The sequence below is a fragment of the Xyrauchen texanus genome, chromosome 41 (assembly GCF_025860055.1).
Source record: "Xyrauchen texanus isolate HMW12.3.18 chromosome 41, RBS_HiC_50CHRs, whole genome shotgun sequence".
NCBI classification, from domain to species: Eukaryota; Metazoa; Chordata; class Actinopteri; order Cypriniformes; family Catostomidae; genus Xyrauchen; species Xyrauchen texanus.
The window spans coordinates 31,406,719-31,425,645 of record NC_068316.1 but is presented as its reverse complement, the minus strand read 5'-3'; the positions used below and the strand labels follow the sequence as shown (position 1 = coordinate 31,425,645).

Here is an 18,927-nt window from a genome sequence, read left to right as displayed (position 1 = left end):
GTGTGCATGCTTGTGACAGATGGGGCTCCATCCATGACAGGGAAAGTGAATGGTTTGGCAGCACGTTGGTCCACTGTTGCACCTCAGTTGATCTCCTTACACTGCATTGTCCATCAGGCGGTGTTGTGCGCAAAACTAAGCGGGGCGCTCAAAACGACAATGGACAGCGTGATGGCTACAATTAATTTTATTCGCTCCACATCAAGCCTCCAACACCGCTTATTCCGCATGCTGCTGTCAGAAATGTCTGCTGAGCACCACGACCTGCTTTTGCATAATGACGTGAGGTGGCTGTCCAAAGGCAAAGCACTGGAACGTTTCTGTGGTCTCAGAGAGAAGATCGTAACTTTCCTCCACAGCAGCAAGCAAAAGAAGGCAGAAGCACACTTGAGTCGCATACTGGATGACAACTTCATGGCCGATGTTTGCTTTCTGAGCGACATATTCAAACACCTGAATGATCTAAATTTGGCACTACAAGGCAGAGACAAACCTGTCATTGACCTTGTGGAACAGATGCGCGCATTCCAAGTTAAACTGGACCTTTTTGCAACTGATTTGAGCACAGGCCGAATGCTGCATTTTCCGACACTCCGCAAGCGCATCTCATCCCCCGCACAAATCACGGATGTGATGACAGATTTCATTGCAAGGTTGAAAAATAACTTTGCTGGTCGATTGGATGGACTTGTTCTGCCCACAGAGGTGGCCGTTTTTGTCAGAGACCCGTTCACGGTTGCAATAGAAGGGGACTTATCCGCCAGAGCAAAGCAAGTGGTTCCTTCCATTGACGAGGGACAATTTGAACTTGAACTTGCTGACATGCAGTCATCTGTTACCATGGCACAGTTAACCTTCTTGGTTTGAAAATCTGGCCCAACTGAATTTGTAATTGAATAGCCCTGCTGTAGTCTTCTGATCAGCCACAACACTGACAGGTGAAATTAATAACATTTATTATCTCTTTAAAATGGCACCTGCCAAGGGGTGGGATATATTAGGCAGTTCTTGAATTTCATGTGTTGGAAGCAGGAAAATGGGCAAGCGTCAGGATCTGAGCAACTTTGACAAGGGCCAAAATGTGATGGCTAGCTGATTCATCTTTACAGGGACATATTAAAGATTGTATTAGTCATACTTGTCAAGATAAATTACTAAAATGTTCAGAAGTACATCCAGTTCAATGGGCAGCATCAGGGTGGACAATAACAGGGTGGACATTCAGTGGATAAATTAGCCACAACATGGTCTGTGATTGATATCTAGGAAACATATTTGTAAATTAATATTTATGATTTTATTTCTGTTTACATAAAAACTGTATATTGAAATTTAAAAATTATATAAATTTCCCATATATCTTCCCATAACAGGGTGGACATTAGTGGTCGACCGATATAGGTTTTTTAATGGCTAATGCCGATATCCAGAGAGCAGGGTGGCCAATACGATGCCGATATATCACACAATTTAATTTAGTAATTAACCAACATAAAACTGCAAAAAAAAAATATATATATAATATATATATATATATAGATATATATATTTTTTTTTCAATTTTATATATATTTATAAATATATATATATATAAAAAAAAAAATGATATTCCCGTCTGTCACTCACTCGACCATGTGTCGAATGAAGCGACACTAGGGATCTTTCTTGAAGCCCTCGTTTACCTCTGAACTTGAAAAATGGCCAATGTGAAATTGGCAGACAGAATTTGCATGTCCCTCCCATGGGTATAAAAGGAGGGAATAGTGCATCTGTCCATTCAGATTTTTTCTTCGATGGCGTGCAGTTGTGCGATCAGCGAGCTGAGATCTCTTCTGTTCCACTCACCTCATTGCTGTTGGATCTGCGCCTTCTCTGCACGCCAGTGCAGCTTTGCTCCTGGACGCTTCGACAGCGCTTCTGAAAAGAGAATATTTTTTTAAAAGAGGTTACTTTCTCTAAAAGAGCACACACAGTAGGCGTTGAACTTCCTTTTCAGGTTGCGTCTTTTTAAAGATGCCTTTCCGCCTCTGTGTTATTCCTGGATGCGGTCGATATCTCTTCACCCCTGACGGTCATAGATGCTGCCTCCTGCCACGATCAGACTAAGGTTGCGTTTGTGGATGGTTCTTGTTCTCAATGCTTGAACGCCTTCGGGTCGGCCCGCCCAGTCTGAGGCTGATGCCCAGATGGCCGACATGCTTGCCCGGGCTGCCGTGAGTGTGGGGTTGGACTGGAACCCTCCGTCCTCCCTGCAGCCTTCACGGCTAGATGATTGGTAACTTAACTTGGGTCCGGGCGGGTCCGGGCGGGCCCCCCCCCCTTTCTTCCTGGAGGTGCGTAATGAGCTGACGAGGTTGTGGAGGGCTCCTTCTCGCTCGTCCGCTCTCACTCCCCTCGATGGCGGGGTGGCCCACGGGTACTCGGAGGTCCCCCAGGTGGACAGAGTGGTTGCGATCCACCTGTGTCTGGAAAACGCCACCACCTGGTGGGATCACCCGGTGCTCCCCTCCAAGGCCTGTAGGATGATGTCGTCACTGACCGCCAAAGCCTAAAGTGCCACAGTACAGGCCACATCCTGCATGCCACGGCCCTCCTGCAAGTCCACCAGGCCAAGGCGCTTAAAGATCTGCACTTGGGTAGTCTTGACACCGACGTGCTGCAGAAACTGCGCTCTGTGACTGACCTCGCCCTCCAGGCCACGAAGGTCACAGCGCGGGCACTCGGGCAGGCAATGGGTGTTCTGGGTGCCACTGGGTGTTCTGCTTGCACATAGTGCCCTTCCCCTTAACTGAGGCGAGCACTTGCGCTCTTTCTCCCAGGAGAGTCCACTAAACTTGAGCTCCTTTCCTCCTGTCTTTCTGTCTTGGCTGTCTTTCCTCCCTAGCCCTCTGGTCCACGAATTCAGTGGAGGAATTCCCGACCAGACCACTACGGGTACTAACTACTCTGTACTGGAATAGGTGCTCCACAGGTTTGGCCTTCATGGATTAATCCCCCTGTGTGTATTTTCCGTGGTATGGTCCCCCTGCTGGCGGACCCGTGTCTCCCTTGGGCAGTCCCCTCTGCCCCCTGGTTGCTCTGTTTGTAGCAACTCCTCCCTCGCTAGGTAGGATCTACCACTGCACCACTTCCACATGTGGCCTGAAAACCCATGTGACGTATTTGCCACATTTAACCTCCCCCCCAGCCTGGGCAGTATGTGGTCTCCACGGGGTCTTTTCCTCCTCAAAGAATAGCAGTTGGAAAAGAATGCCTTCCCCAATGCGTGTTATAGCATTAAATGGCCCCAGCCGCTTTAACTCTGTTCGAGAAACATAGAGAGAGAAAAGGCGTGGCTGGCGCGGCCTGCTTCCACGTTTGGCATGTCGCTTGTCCATTTGGGCTCCTCAGTGCAAAACCTGAATGGACAGATGCATGAGTCCCTCCTTTTAGGGAAGGGATATGCAAATTCTGTCTGCCAATTTCTCATTGGCCTTTTCTCAAGTTCAGAGGTAACCGAGGGCTTCAAGAAAAGCCCCCTAGTGTCCCTTCATTCAACACAACGTGAAGCACTTTTACTGTGAAGTTGCACTCACGGACCCATGTGGATCCAGCACGAGCAACAATCTACTGACAATTTAAACGGCCTGGATCACCAGCTTGGATCGTCACAGACTGACCATACTGATTTGTGAATCAGAGGACCTTTTGATCCTGATCCTTAAGTTTTGATTCTGGCTGATAGAATACGTGCTTCAGAGGAAGATATTAGATGAGCGCTCGATGGGTAGAAAACACTGGATTTTCATGAGGTTCATGAATTACATCTGTTTAAACGAGATATGCACATATTTGCAGATGTTATATAATAGAAGCTTTATTGATATTTGCCTTTTTTCTCATTAGACAAGACAGTTCAAAGTTACAGGGAACTGTTAAGTAGAGAGAAGGAGAATGAAACAGGTGAGCACTTTAACATTATGAGCTCAAACGCATCTGACGTGGCTCTGATATGCAGACCGTTTAAATGACACTGTGTTGCACACCAGTCTATTATTGTAGTAACACGATGGCACATAACAACAAAATTAACCGTGACTGGTCATTTACATGTCTCAGTCGTTTCACGTGCAAGCAGGCGATTTTCGGTGCCCTCAAGAAACAAATCATCCAAACATGAAAATGTATTGGATAGTCAAAGTCAAACGATTTTTTGCATCGGCCATATATCGGTCAACCACTAGCACACATGTTATGCTTGACCACATATGACTAACATGACAAAATAAAGAAAAATAAATACATAAAACAATAAGAGTTATAAACTTCAACTAACTCATTTTAAGTCTTAACTATCTGGGGGGGTAGAAATTCAACGATTTAGCATTTATTTTTGTCAACTATGTTTGACGTGCAGTTTTTGGAGTAAATAACGTAGTGCTATAGAAAAGGATTTCAATAATTTTACATTTTACTTTTAAGCCCACAGAAGCATGTAACATTATAAAAAGTATTTATTCTTTTTAACAAGACTATCAATATTGTAATCAGGTGAAATTAAACAATATAAATACCACACACACTTGTAATGGGGACTTAAATGACACAGAATTGTAGGAATGACCATATGTACAGCCGTTCCTGCACGTGACGCTGCTTTACATTGAAAAACAGCACGGACGGATGCAAAAATGCGTTCCTTGTGAACATCCCCTACTAAACTTAAAATTAAAAACGCTTTAATACAATAACCAAGAAGAAGAGAGAAAGGAAGAGAAAAGACTTAACATGAAAATAGTGTATTTCTCATTGGATTAGTGTTGTTGTTTTGGCAGTAAATAGTGTTTATCAGAAGGGAAATGTAAGAAAGTCACGTTAAGTGTTTTAACTACACATGTACTGCTCTACTTTTATTTTGAATTAATGCAGTAATGCAGTTTCTCTCTCTCTCTCTCTCTCTCTCTCTCTCTCTCAGAATGAGCTCTGACATATGCAATAAAATGTAATGGCCTGTCATGAATAGGTGTGTTTACTGGTGTTTTAAAATCCCAATGGTGGGAAACAATTAACATGCACTCGAATACTATATGATTTTGACAAAATGATCTTGCTTCTGACAGAAAACACGACAGAAGACATCCACTGATTGTCACTGATATTTCCCCCAGCCGTTTCTGTCAAGTATAGTATCTGTGTAAAGCAACAGCCGATATCTCACACAACTCATGCAAAGGGTGTGTGTGATTCAGGTCCATTTCTCTCGATGTGTGAAACATTCTCAGCAGTTTGGGTGTGACGCTAAAAACTGGACAAATGGCATCACGTATGGATTTCATACAGAACTAAACTTTTCTCTTAATTACAGGACGATTCCTTATTTTACAGGACGTTTGGCATATTTTGTTAATTAATTTGACCTGATACTGCTTCAGTGTGAGGGTGACTCTCTCTCTCTCTCTCTCTCTCTCTCTCTCTCTCTCTCTCTACTCACTTTCATAAATTACCTCGTTTGTCATGGGCGGGGAATGGCAGAATTTGTGTGAAAATGCACCAATTACAACAAAGAATCTCCAGTTTCACAAAACTCAAAAAACCACCACGTTTTTTTTATATATAATGGCACACAGTGTACTACAAGTCAAAGTGTTAATATTATTAATATTTGCAAAAACACTAAAGATCTGTAAAGTTTAAAAAAGTGATACAAAGGCAAAGATACAACATACAGAATATTATATACGAGATAAAGAACAACTCACATGAGATTAAATGCAAAAGCAAAAAATGCAGCAAAAGTGTAGACATTATGAAGACAATCAACATAAGATCCGAGTGTTTTTTATGGGATGCAAGGCAGTGATGCAGCAACATCATTTACACGTTAAAAGAACCCATTCCATTCATATTTTTCAGTTTTTAAAATAATTGATGCAAATAACATACACACCAACACACACAAAGACATTAGTCATTCATCTTACAGTACATGCAAATCACTGTTTAAACAGTGCCCCCTAACACTTATTTAGTTTAATCATTTTAAACCATGACTTGAACTATACATAAGTAATATTGTCATTATATTCATGATGTTAGTCAGAGGGGAACTGGCCCCCACAGTGAGTCTGGTTTCTCCCAAGGTTATTTTTCTCCATTAAGCAACATCTAATGGAGTTTTGAGTTTCTTGCCACAGTCGCCTACAGCTTGCTCACTGGGGTTCTAATTACAAATATTATTTCCTTATGTATTTAATTATTTATTTTAAGGCACAATTTACAATCAGAAAAGCACTATACAAATAAAAATAACTTGACCTGACACCTTACTGCTGGTACAGGATTTTCTGCGAGTTACTTCAGCATTCAATGTAAGTGGTCAATGCAGCTTTCTGTGCTTTAATGTCACCTGTTGCGCTGGCTTTGGTATCTGTAGCGGCAACTGACACATGATACAAAGCTCATATTTTATTGGTCAGGGCATTTCATCTTCAGGCAAAGAGAAAATAATTTACACACACATTTTTTTCTTTGTCGCCGCACAAATGCTCCAGGTGTGAATTCACTTCATAGAAATACATTGCTTTGATTAAAAATGTTATCGTTAACATGTTAATGTTATGTTTAATCGTGGTGAAAAATAATTAAAATGATAAACAACAATGTCTTGTTTGACCAATCAGAATTTGATTCGACATTAACTTTGGCAGTGGCAGAGAGTTGCATAGTTTTAGTTTTCTAATTAGCTACTGATCTTATCAGTTCCTTATTAATGCACGGGCTTACCTGGGCTTAAGCCCTGGGGCCTCACACGTTCTCAGAGGGATGTAAACACGGGAGACGGCGCGCAACAGTGAAATGCGTCCGTGTCGCACATGGTAATAGAGTAAAAATGTTCTGCCTCTAGCATTTGTCTCCTTTTCAGGATTTGACTGCCCCATTGCTGTTGCCAGCTACCACATCACTGTGTGTTGATTTGAGTTGGATAACTTTTCGTCTATTTCTGGATCCTTTTATTTGGAGTTCAGTTTTTACTCTCCTAACCCCAGATGTTCTATAAGAAATACTTTTAATAATTGCATAGTTTGTGTCATTTACCCGACAGATGGCCAAATGGCATAAGGTATTCATTTTAGCAAAGTCACTTGAAACATTTATGATGTATTACCAATATCATCTTATCTAATCTGCATGTAACAAAGGCAGAGGGTGAGACAAACGGCATAATGAAATATTCATCTATTGTAAACTCATTATTTTGCTAGCAGACTGGCCCACAAGATGTCTTGTGAGTGCTGATGGATGACTTTGGACTGGAGCACCGGTGGAACAGACAGAAATGGGCGGCAGAGGAGAAATAAATGCCTTTTATAAATGATTTATCTTTTAAAATGGAAAGAAAGGAAAACATGTGTAGAAATGGGTGTAGATTAGGGATGCACCGATCTGATATCTGAATCGGTATCAACTCCCATACTGAAGCTTTTAGATGGATCAGGTGTCGGTCCGACGAGCCCGATCCAAATCCGATACTGTGTGTTAGTCATGTTCGTTACTGTCAAGCTCCAAAAATGACATAAATGAACCATAAAAACACCATTAAAGTAGTTCATATGACTCGTACATTTTATTCAAAGCTGCTTGAAGATGTGTGATAGCTCTGTGAATCACAAAAGGCTGTGTTTAATAAATAAATATATAAAATGCATGTGCAGCACCAGCGCGTCAGTGAATGAAGCTGCTTTTTTTTACACTTGCGGCTATTTATAGCCTTCACGCAGTGTGTATTATTTGAGCGCTACTCACGACCAACATCTCAGATGTAGATGCTCAATAGTTTGTTTCACTTATAATATACATTTAGAACAGCACCGGTGGTGTTTTTCTTTCTTTTTTTTTACGAGAATTTGAATAAGAAGTGAATTAAACTACTGTGAACTTGACTACAGACAAGACACATACAGGACGTCCTGGAGAGTTCAGAATGTCAAAATAAATGTGTGAAGGTTTAAAAGATAAGGTGCACAATTGAGATATATTACTATATATTACTATTAGAATATATTATTATTATTGTCATCGTTAGTATTTGTTTACAAATGATAATAATATTTAAGTTGAATGGGTTCCAAAAAATAACTTTGTGAATGAAAAGTGACTGATATCTTATACAACTAAATTAACAATAAAGAGATCTGAATCCTTTAAAGTCCAGATACAAGCTGAAACATTTTTGGGGAAAGAAAAAGAAAACAAAAGGCAAAAATAAAACACTGTTTTCTTTTCTACTGAAGATTTGAAGACTGGGATTCCTGTTCATTTTGCTGCTACATTATTCAGTATTCTAGTTAATAATAAAGTGTTACTTAATAATCTATACATTTATAATGAAATAATCTGTAGTTTGAGGTTTGTGTTTCTTTATATATTAAAAAGTGCACCCAATTAGGTCCACACAATAATGTAAAGCTATTCTAAACTGATTATGCAAAAAACAACACTGGTATCAGATCGGGATCGGTATCGGCCGATACTGAGATTTCCGATTTCAGAATCGGATCAGAAGAGAAAAAGTGGTATCAGTGCATCCCTAGTGTAGATTATACACTCACTGAGCACTTTATTAGGAAAACTATGTTATGAAGTGCCTGTTGTGGTCCTCAGCTGTTTTAGACCATCCGCCTCGAGGTTCGACCTGTTATGCATTCTGAGATGCTCACTACAATATTGTACAGAGTGTTTATCTGAGTTACTGTAGACTTTCTGTCCACTTGAACCAGTCTGGCCATTCTCTGTTGATCTCTCTCATTAACAAGGATTTTCCATCCAGAGTAGGGCTGGGACAAAAAAATACGCACGACGCAAAATATGCGCGTCGATTCGTCAGACCCAAAACAAAGATGGCGGCGCACGCACTCGTTCCTCTAAAGTATGGGAATTCTTTAATTTAAAAGCAAACAATTCCATGATATGTCGTCTTTGCAAAATGGAGATTGCCTTCCATTCTAGCACCACGGCAATGCACCAGCACCTGAAGAGGCGCCACCCGGCACACACGCGCACGCGCACGCGAACGCGACACACACACACACACACACACACACACACACACACACACAGTATTCTTAAGGTGAAAGGAAAGTGTCAGAGTGTAAGTTGTTATTTGCATGTGAATGAAGATATATCAACATAAATGTTGAATTCTGAATGTTTATTTTTATTATTTATTTTTTGTTGGAAAATAACTTTCTGTATTAGCTTAAAGCCCCCAAGTTTACAATAGTTACTGTATTCTTTCAACAGCTCTAAGAAAGGGTGGCTGGGTGACCTTTTTATTTTTTTATTGAAAGCTAGACATCAGAATGCTTTATTTTGCTCTTGTACAGTTTTACTTGAATTTTATTTTACAATTTTGAGTTTATGAAGAAGGTGAGTGGCAGAGTGTATTACTATATGTTGTTGTTATTTGTATGTGAGTGAAGAATTAAAAGATGCACTTTTTTCAGTAAGCTAGGACTATGTGTTTTCAACATAAATGTTCAATTCTGTTGGTTCAGGAAGGACGCCATGACAGGCTGCTGGCTCCCACTGTCGCTGTTAATTTATTTATTTTTTTTTTTTTGGAAAAGCACTCTCTGTATTAACTTAAAACCTCAAGTTTACATTGGTTACAGTATTCTTTCAATTGCTCTAAAGTATTTTGGGTGACCTTTATTTTTTTATTGAATGCTAGACATCAAGTTGTTATTTTAATCTGAAAGAAGAATTACAAGATGCACTTTTTCAGTAAGCTAGGCCTATGTGTTTTCAAGGCTTCAAGGTTTTATTGAATGCTACCTCTGACTAAGAATGCATTACTTTGCACTTGTATAGTCTTTTATTTTGGAATTTTAAGAGCAATAAACATATTGCAATGTTAAGGAATTCATGTTTTTTTTCATGCAGATATGCAACTCAACATGTATAAATTGCTATTAGTAAATTAATGGGGAGATAATCAAAATCGAATCGGACTGGGAAAATGAATCGTTAGATTAATCGATGCATCGAAAAAATAATCGCTAGATTAATCGTTTAAAAAATAATCGTTTATCCCAGCCCTAATCCAGAGAACTGCTGCTCACTGGATGTTTTTTGTTTTTGAGTAAACGCTAGAGACTGTTTTGTGTGAAAATCCCAGGAGATCAGCAGTTACAGAAAAACTCAAATCAGCCCATCTCACACCAACAATCATGCCACTGTGGAAATCACTGATATCAAGTTTTTTCCCCATTCTGATGGTTGATGTGAACATTAACTGAAGCTCCTGACCCGCATCTGCATGATTTTATGCACTGCACTGCTGCCACACAATTGGCTGATTAAATAATTGCATTAATATGTAGGTGTACTTGATAAAGTGCTTAGATGATTGTGTTTTCACAGAGCATTTGCCGTTCAACAATGTTTTAATGTGATTAATGCAATTTAAGTGATGATCTTTTCAATGTTAATCAGATTTTGTTGCCATGACAAGCCACAAATCACATTTTGTCAATGACTTGGTTTATTTGAATGTTCTGGGTAGCCCTGCGCTCAGTGTAATTTCACAGGTCCAAAATCCTGCTCCACAAAACAGTATATTAAACATTGGATTGGCTGTGATTGTGTCACGTCAAGCTGCAGTTTTCAATGTGGATGGATAAATTGCTTGTCACTGGAAACTTGTCGCATTGCATTTTAGGATTAGGTGTTAGGTGATAAAATCAGATTTTTAGACAAAATATGACTTTTGTGACTGCCTTCAAATGTTAGATAGGCTTTAAATCTCTCTCTGACAGTAAATGCTGCGTGTTCATACATAAAAGTGGAAAGTAACTTAATGTTTATGTGCGGTTGTATCTCTTTAAATTGCATGCAGCATTGCATTGAGAAAAACATTACACATGATGGATTCCAGCAGATGTAATGAAACGCCGTGGATACCCGGCTTCTGCTTTGAGAAACGACGGCCCATTTAAAGGTCACTATAAATCACGGACCTCTTTTCCCGCACTTGTTGCCTGGACCAACCCCAATTAAATAAAATGCTGCTCGGAGCCCTGGTGCATGCAAGCGCACATTTAACAGCTTGAACATAGCTGTAGACGGGCTAACCTGTCTGTTCTGCTCGTTAGCTTTATATGTGACTTTAACTGATGCAGTCACTGTCCAGCTCTGATTACACCAATTAACTCTCAATCAACAGCTTGCAGCTGTTAACAAGCGTCATTCTTGCAACAATTTCATCTTAAAGCTGCAGTGTGTCATTTCTGTGCCACTAGAATCACAGAACATACTTATAAGTATACTAAGCACTATTTTCAAACAGATTCCAGAAACCCCACCAAGACATTCCCACCCCGAACTCATATGATTGGATTAGCAAATGTTGCTGTGTCAGATGGATCCCATATCAGCTGATTACTACTTAATGGTATGATTTATTGATTTCAGTCTCATCAGTGGTGTATATATTGTGATGCTGTTGACACTAGGGATGCTCTGATCAGGATTTTTACAGCCGATACGATCATTTCACCTTTTATCAGGATCTCTGTCATAACTCGCTGCATGTAAACTTTCTGCACACTGTCACTATTAATTGAACTTTCCTGTTGCCAATAATATATATCACTTTGCCTTGTTTAAAAAAATAAAAAGTTTAAAAGACTTTTTGAAAAAGTATAGGCTAACAAAATAGTCTCAATATTAAGACAAATAGACTATAAAAAAAAGAAGCTTAATGTCAAACTGAAGGCAAACTGATAACATATTTGGTTATTGATTCATTGTCATTATTCAATATCATTTTATTTCTATTTTATTTTTGCATTATATTTAATACATTGTAGTATGGTAACTTAATATTGTATAAAGAATTATTATATTTATAAATTCCTTCCCTGCCTTTACATTTAGTTGGATGATTGTATTAAGGTTTATTTAATTTTTTGTCATTTTTCACTTGCTGCTTGAGCTTTAATTAAGGGAAACACACTCTCTCATGAGGGAAGAAATGAAAGCGGAGAATGACAGCATGTTTCTGGACTCTAGAATTTCTACTATTGTTAATGCTGTTTAATCAGGACACATTTAATAAAGATGTTTGAATTACACCACATCTTGTAATTAGGGTTGAGAGATATGGCAAAATAATAACATCTTATGGACTATTCATGATTCGATTTTTTCAACTTTAAATGTATTTCAACATGATTCAAATTGCATGTTCTTTGTTAGAATGCAAGGCGACCTGGGTAGAGAAATCCAGGTTCTTTCCATTGTAGGAAACAAAGGTGTGCAAGAAAAATGCACAGAAAAATGCACCACAGGGGTTAGATGTCAACAGGGTAAATATAAAATAAATTAAGATCTAATAAACCCCGATGTTCAGGAACTACAAATCATCAAGATTATCTAGAAAGTACTCATTGCATATCAAACAATTTGTGTGTATATTCATAAACCCTTGCAGATGGAGATGCGCCCTCTAGAGGTTCATGCTGAGTAATGCACCATTACTATTCAACTAGCAAAGATTGACAAGATGATCTCTTGCAAATGTTGGCTATACATGCAGTACACTTGAAACACGTCACAGAACAAAGCAATAATTAGTGATCTATCACATTATGGTAAAAGGAGCGGTGAATGTTTGATTCTCCCATATATAGCCTATCCAAATTATTTGATAGTATTTAAAACTTTTTAATGGGTCAAAGATAGGAGAGCCTTCATCATCATGTGCATGTCGAGGCCAGTAATGGTCTTAAGCCGGTGTATACCTGCATATTCATACTCGCCATACCCACTGCTTCGTTCTATGCCATTATTCCCCACACTTTGTGATGCCATAACAGTGCCTCTCAAGTCTTAAAGGAGCCACATGTCTTTTGCGACACGAGTGATCAGTTTACATCATAGGAAGTGAATATCGGCCTATACCGATCGGTGGCTGATCAATCGGATGCTCTGATTGATCAGCCACCGATCGGAATCGGACGATATTCACGTCCTATGACGTCCTAATTGACACCATCTTGGAAAATGAATATTTTAAGAGAATGTATTACTTTTGTTATCATCGCTGGTGTTATAACCCTTGCTACATTTGTGAAACCAAATAAAATAATAGATAAAAATATAATAAAATAAAGAACAACAGTTAAGTTTTCCTTTATGAATAAAAATAATGTCAAGATGTTAAATAATGTTTATCTTCGGATTTTATGGGTGAAAAACTGAACTGTATATTTGGTAAGCAAGAATGTAAATATTCAGAACAAAAGCCTAAAACCTAAACTTCAAAATTTGAACACTATTATTTTGCTGCCTTGCAAGCACACTGCTAATTGCCGTAGAAAATGCAAATCTAGTTCTGCATTTGATGTTAATAAGTGGTCATTTTCTCCTCAATGCCTCTAACCACAGAGCACTTGAGTGGCCACTGCAACTCTCCAATCACTGTAATCAAAGCAAAGTGCTGGACTATTACCAAGTTTGTGCTTTATGAAAAGAATATCCTAACTTACTGTAAACAGCCAATCAAAGACACCGGATGCACAACCACAAACCCCTTATGGCACTCTTGAATCTTGAGGGCAATACATATTGGGCACCTAAACCCAGTGGAGAATCATGTGGAAATTCAAACTGTTCAGAGTTCCCCATTACACAACCAGCAGGACAACCAATCAATGGAAAGTTTAGGCTTCAAAATGCCATTATCATTTAATATTCCTTGAATTTTTCTTCATCAGTAGAATAGAATCTCAGCTATGGATGCAATTAAAAGCACACTTAATGTTTTATTCTCCTAAAATAAGCACATATCTGATCAACATTTTCATTAAAAACATACATATTTTTCTATCTGTCACTGAAAAAAAAACTGCATTTTTATCCATCATTTCTGATTAGACTTCCCTTCAAATCAAGCTGAGTGTCTGTCAAAGAACACAGTGAAAGATTGAGAAATTTAACTCTCTCTGCTCAACTCATGAGGATAAGCAAAGTGGACAGGTTGTCAGACAGGTACATGCCTCAAACTGACGTTTCTCATGGCTTGCTGGACAAAGATCTTGTTCCTACTTGGAAGACAGAATTGTACGACTAGTACTTAAAGTGCATTAGTGCACTGCTACATTCAAGTCCTCCGGGAAGTTCCTCCTTACGATTTCAATAATTATAATTACTACATGATGTGCTTTTAACTGATTCTTGTCCAAACAAAATGGACATGCAATTTTATATTTCTTTCCCTCTTTTTCAATTACAACAAAGACATGAACTTAATTAAAGTAATATTTCACCCAAAAATTAGAATTCTATCATCATTCATTTCTCCCCCTTGTGTCATCTCAAACTCTTCCACAGAACCAAACAAAGATATTTCAATGAAGATACGATGTCTGTTTGTCCAACAATGCAAGTGAATGGTGACCAAACTTTCAAGCTTAAAAAGCACATAAAGTCAACATAAAGGTAATCCATAAAACTCCAGTGGTTTAATCCATGTCTTCTGAAGCGATCCAATCAGTTTTGGGTGAAAACAGATCAAAATATAACTCCTTTTCCCTCTATAAATCTTGATATCAGCAGTCTCCTGGGCGATCATGATTTCAAGCTTGATTTCACTTCCTAGCGCCATCTAGTGCATGCGCCAAACGCTAGGAAGTGTAATCGAGCTTGAAATCATGATCGTCTCTAGAGATCGGAATGTATGTTCTCACCAAACTGAATGGATCACGTCAGAAGACATTGAACAAACCATTGGAGTAGGGCTGTCACCATTATGAAATTTGCCTGACGAATAATTGTCAAACAAATAACTGTGATTTATGATGATTAATTGTCTGTTTTAGGGCTTTCACAATTAATTGTCATATACATTTTCATATTTCTTAAGGTTTATTTCTGCTTCATACACCTTAAGAAGTATTTTGTACATATTTAAAGGAATATTCCGGGTTCAATACAAGTTAAGCTCAGTAAACAGCATTTGTGGCATAAAGCAGATAACCACAACAATTATTTGAGCTGTTAAATTGTATAAATTGTAATTTTTACAGTAATTTTAGGCTTAGATGACATTACATTGTTATGGAACATTAAACCATTTCTTACATTCACTTTCATTGTAAGTGTTTCACTGGAACCTGAATTTTTGCTTTTTTTGTTTAGAAAAGGAGGGACAAGTTAAAATGTGTTTTCGTGGTAATCAATATTATGCCACAAATTCTGTCCATTGAGCTTCACTTGTATTGAACCCAGATTATTCCTTTAACTTCAAACATATAAATTAAATAATCTATTTATGGAATGATTTCCTTTTAAGGCTTTAAAAAAGACTGAATGACATGAAAAATTATTTTTAAAATATAAAAATATTTCTTAATATTTAAAATATGTCGTTTAGTAATATGATTTTAGTTTTGGTCAATTTTACATTTACACTGTTGCTTTTGGAACTCGTAACAAAAAAAAGTATATATATATATTTTTTTTTAAATATATAATACAATTATAATATACTACTTATTATATTATATATTATATGATGCAATAGTAAACTATTTCAGTTTGAATTTCGTCACTTTCACACATTATTTCAATGCTCTTTGACTAAACCCACAAGCACTTTCTCATGAAGCAAAACCTTTCAGATTTAATTTCAATATTTTATCACTACACAGAAATAAAGTGTGTGTCTCCTCCTCTGTGTCACAGTGTGTCACTAACACCATGTGTATGAACCCGAAATGACCGGAGACATTTTCCATCAAACGATCGTGAAATTAAAGTGAAACCGGAGCACTTTGCATTCACTATCAAAGTTTATATTTGTTAGTTTCTATTTTTTTTAGGAGTTTGGCGTGAGCTTCTGCTTACGGAGTGCACATCAGAGCACTTGAGAAGCATTTCACATGCTCTTCCGGACAGGAGCTGCTCGGATTGTTTGTCCGCGGTGTGCTTAGAGTTCAACTGAATGACACACAAATGCGGCTTTCGTTGCATTTCTACTGTATATTCGCTTATAATTCCCTTATTTGGGCATTAAAATATGATCGGAATTTAAACTGCACAATAATCGCGGTTAGATCAAATAACCGTGATCAGAAGGTTATTTAATATTCATGACAGACCTACACTGGAGTCTTATGGATTACCTTTCTGCTGCCTTTATATGTTTTTTGGGTTTGAAAGTTTGGTCACCATTTACTTGCATTCTATGGACAAATAGTCCATAACAACAAATATCGACATATCGTTTATTGATCGTTATTTTATCAATACATTTTTGAGGCATCAATATATTAACATCAGACGACATTTAAATTAAAAGGCTAATTTGCATGCTTTCAATTCAATATAGTCTGATGTAATAGCTTTGGGAGATCACAAGGGGGCGACATGTCATTTACTGAAGCTTGTCGCGGCATTAACAAGGCATCCCACACACATTACAAGCTGATTGCAGTCCAATGTTACAAAGCTTTTTGTAGTTCTTCGAGAATGAACAAAGTGACGTTGATGAGTTTGCAGATTAGTGTATGAAACTGGTGTAACTGTGCAAACTCAACGATTAGAAATGGCAACGTTTATTATGCAATTTCTCTAGCAAAGAACAGGTCTTTCATTCAAGCTGTCAAACCACAAAAAGACATACTTTGTGTTTAATACATTGTGTAGGGTCTATGAAAGATACAAATACACAATATATCTTCCAGTATTGACTAGAGTAAATAATCTATGTCCTTTGATAATGATTTGTGTCGAATTTAATGAAAAACTATTCAAGTTGAGGTCTGTGGCACTGCAGAATCCTTAACAGATACGGCGAGTCCGCGAAACCTTAATTCAAAATATTTGTATACAATTTTAGAACACATCATGCCGTCCGCAAGACGCATCCAGTGCGCGACCCCCTTTAATTTACCCTGCCGCTTACACTTTACAAAAGTAAAGTAATTTTGAAGAATATGTTTGAAAGACAAAGACTATTGTGCAACAAACAGCCCTATTTATATCTGGGAAAGAAATCTCGATATTTATCGATAATCATCAGGAAAATCTTACGATTATTGATATGTGAAAAAGGCATTGATCCCAAGCCTAACAAACAGTCATCATCTCTCCATTAAAGTATCTTCGTTTGTGTTCCATGGAAGAAAGTAAGTCATACGAGTTTAAGACGACATAAGGGTGAGTAATGGATGAGAGAATGATAATTTTGGGGTGAAATATACCTTTGATGCTATTACAACCAAATAAAGAGCAAACAATGAGCATTAGGTGTGTGATTGATGTTTATCTGTGTATTTCATTATTCTCGTGCTGCCTGAGAGAATGAAAATAAATTATTGCACAAGCTTTGAGTTTTGTCAGTCCCCACACAATCCAACTAAATGAGTAGCATTACCGCATTAACAGTACACAAAATGTGAACAAACAAAAAAATTCACAATTAAAACTTATTAGGATCAATATCAGTCAACTTAATGCCCGTGCAGACCTCTAAAAATTGCATCTTTGTGTGTTTAAACAATGTTATTGTTTTAAAAAAATGCAAGCACCTTCGTATCTCTTATTAGATCAGACTGTAAAGTTTCAGTTGAATGTGAGGTTAATGTCTTCTGGACCTCAGTCTCAGCGGGTCACTGAGAAATCGAGCCTGCAGCTGTAATATTGCAATATTCCACTGCGCTTTAGGTGTGATAAAATTTTAATGAATCCTCGCTCATCTAAACCTGTGACACTTAAAGGTCACCTCTGCATTTAATACAGGCTAAAATAAATAAAATAATAATAAAAAACAATAGCATAAATAAGTCCCAGTATACATTGCTTCTCAAGCTTGAATTAAAACATGCATACAATTAAAAAACTTTTCAAACATTCAGTGCCTCGTATTTCCCATCAAAATAGAGGCTGCAGAATCAAGTGCACAACCTTATAATAAAATGACTATAACACATATGGAAGTTTAGTAACGCCAAGGTCATGGGTTCAAATCCCAGGGTACTCGTGCACTCATAATGTAATCCTGAAAGTAGCCTTCTTTTTGATAAAAGTGTCTGCCAAATAAATACATGCTCATTTATGTTACAGAATTAGAAAAACAGCACAAACAAAAAAGTATCATGGTAACGAAAGAATTTGTTATACTGTATGGAGGTATATGAATATTGTCGATCATTCAAAGTAGTCAACCATTGTATTACCATCGTACACCATACCGTACCGTTCCAGAACAGTACTTTTGTGTTAGGGGGCGTACTGGTCTTGCTTGTGTACACGCAAAAACAGCGAACCAAACATTTAAACAGCCTGCTCTTCATAAAAAGCCACTTTCTTGATATGCACGTTTACGTTTCAGAAACGCAGTTATAAAGATGTCCTCTTACCATCACGTTTCCCTGCATTTGGGCTGTTTCTATTAAATGCTTCTCCTTCATGTCGCGTTTTCCTGGTGGGGTGGATGTGTTCGTCAGTGTCAGTGTCGCAGATTCCGCCCGGTCCGGTCCGCGTGAGCTCAGTGTCCGTTCAGTTTCCTCAACACTCTGTTGAACACTCCGATACTAAACTGCCTCTACTGTCATACACTTTCAGCACCGGTTACGGTGCATAAGATCTCAGACAGCCTCGACAGTGGCTCTGTACGGTTGTTAGATGGCTTCAGAGCGAGGTAAGCGGTGAGGGTTTGTGAACTCGACGCGACTGTGTGTGGAGACAATCGCGCTCTTGTGCTACAAACACGCCTCGCCTCTCTTACGAGCTCCACACTGCGTTAACTAGAACTGCTGAAGTCGCTCAAATATCTTTGGTGTGAGTTGTTTCATTGCGAATTATTAATAATAAATCTATATCTCAAAACAGCGAGTAGAACATCGAATATTTACCAAATCTGAATCCTCATATAACTGGTAT

The 18,927-nt window shown here is 38.2% G+C and overlaps 1 protein-coding gene across 1 annotated transcript in view; it reads right to left on the bottom strand.

Annotated features, from left to right (window-relative positions):
* Window positions 1-18,702, bottom strand: part of LOC127634470 (dipeptidyl aminopeptidase-like protein 6) — a 483,292-nt gene extending 464,590 nt beyond the window's left edge. Inside the window, exon 1 of the mRNA XM_052114057.1 lies at window positions 18,405-18,702. Coding sequence (XP_051970017.1) covers window positions 18,405-18,455 — 51 coding nt within the window. The 5' untranslated portion in view covers window positions 18,456-18,702. The remainder of the gene's footprint in view (window positions 1-18,404) is intronic.
* Window positions 18,703-18,927: the final 225 nt, after the last annotated feature.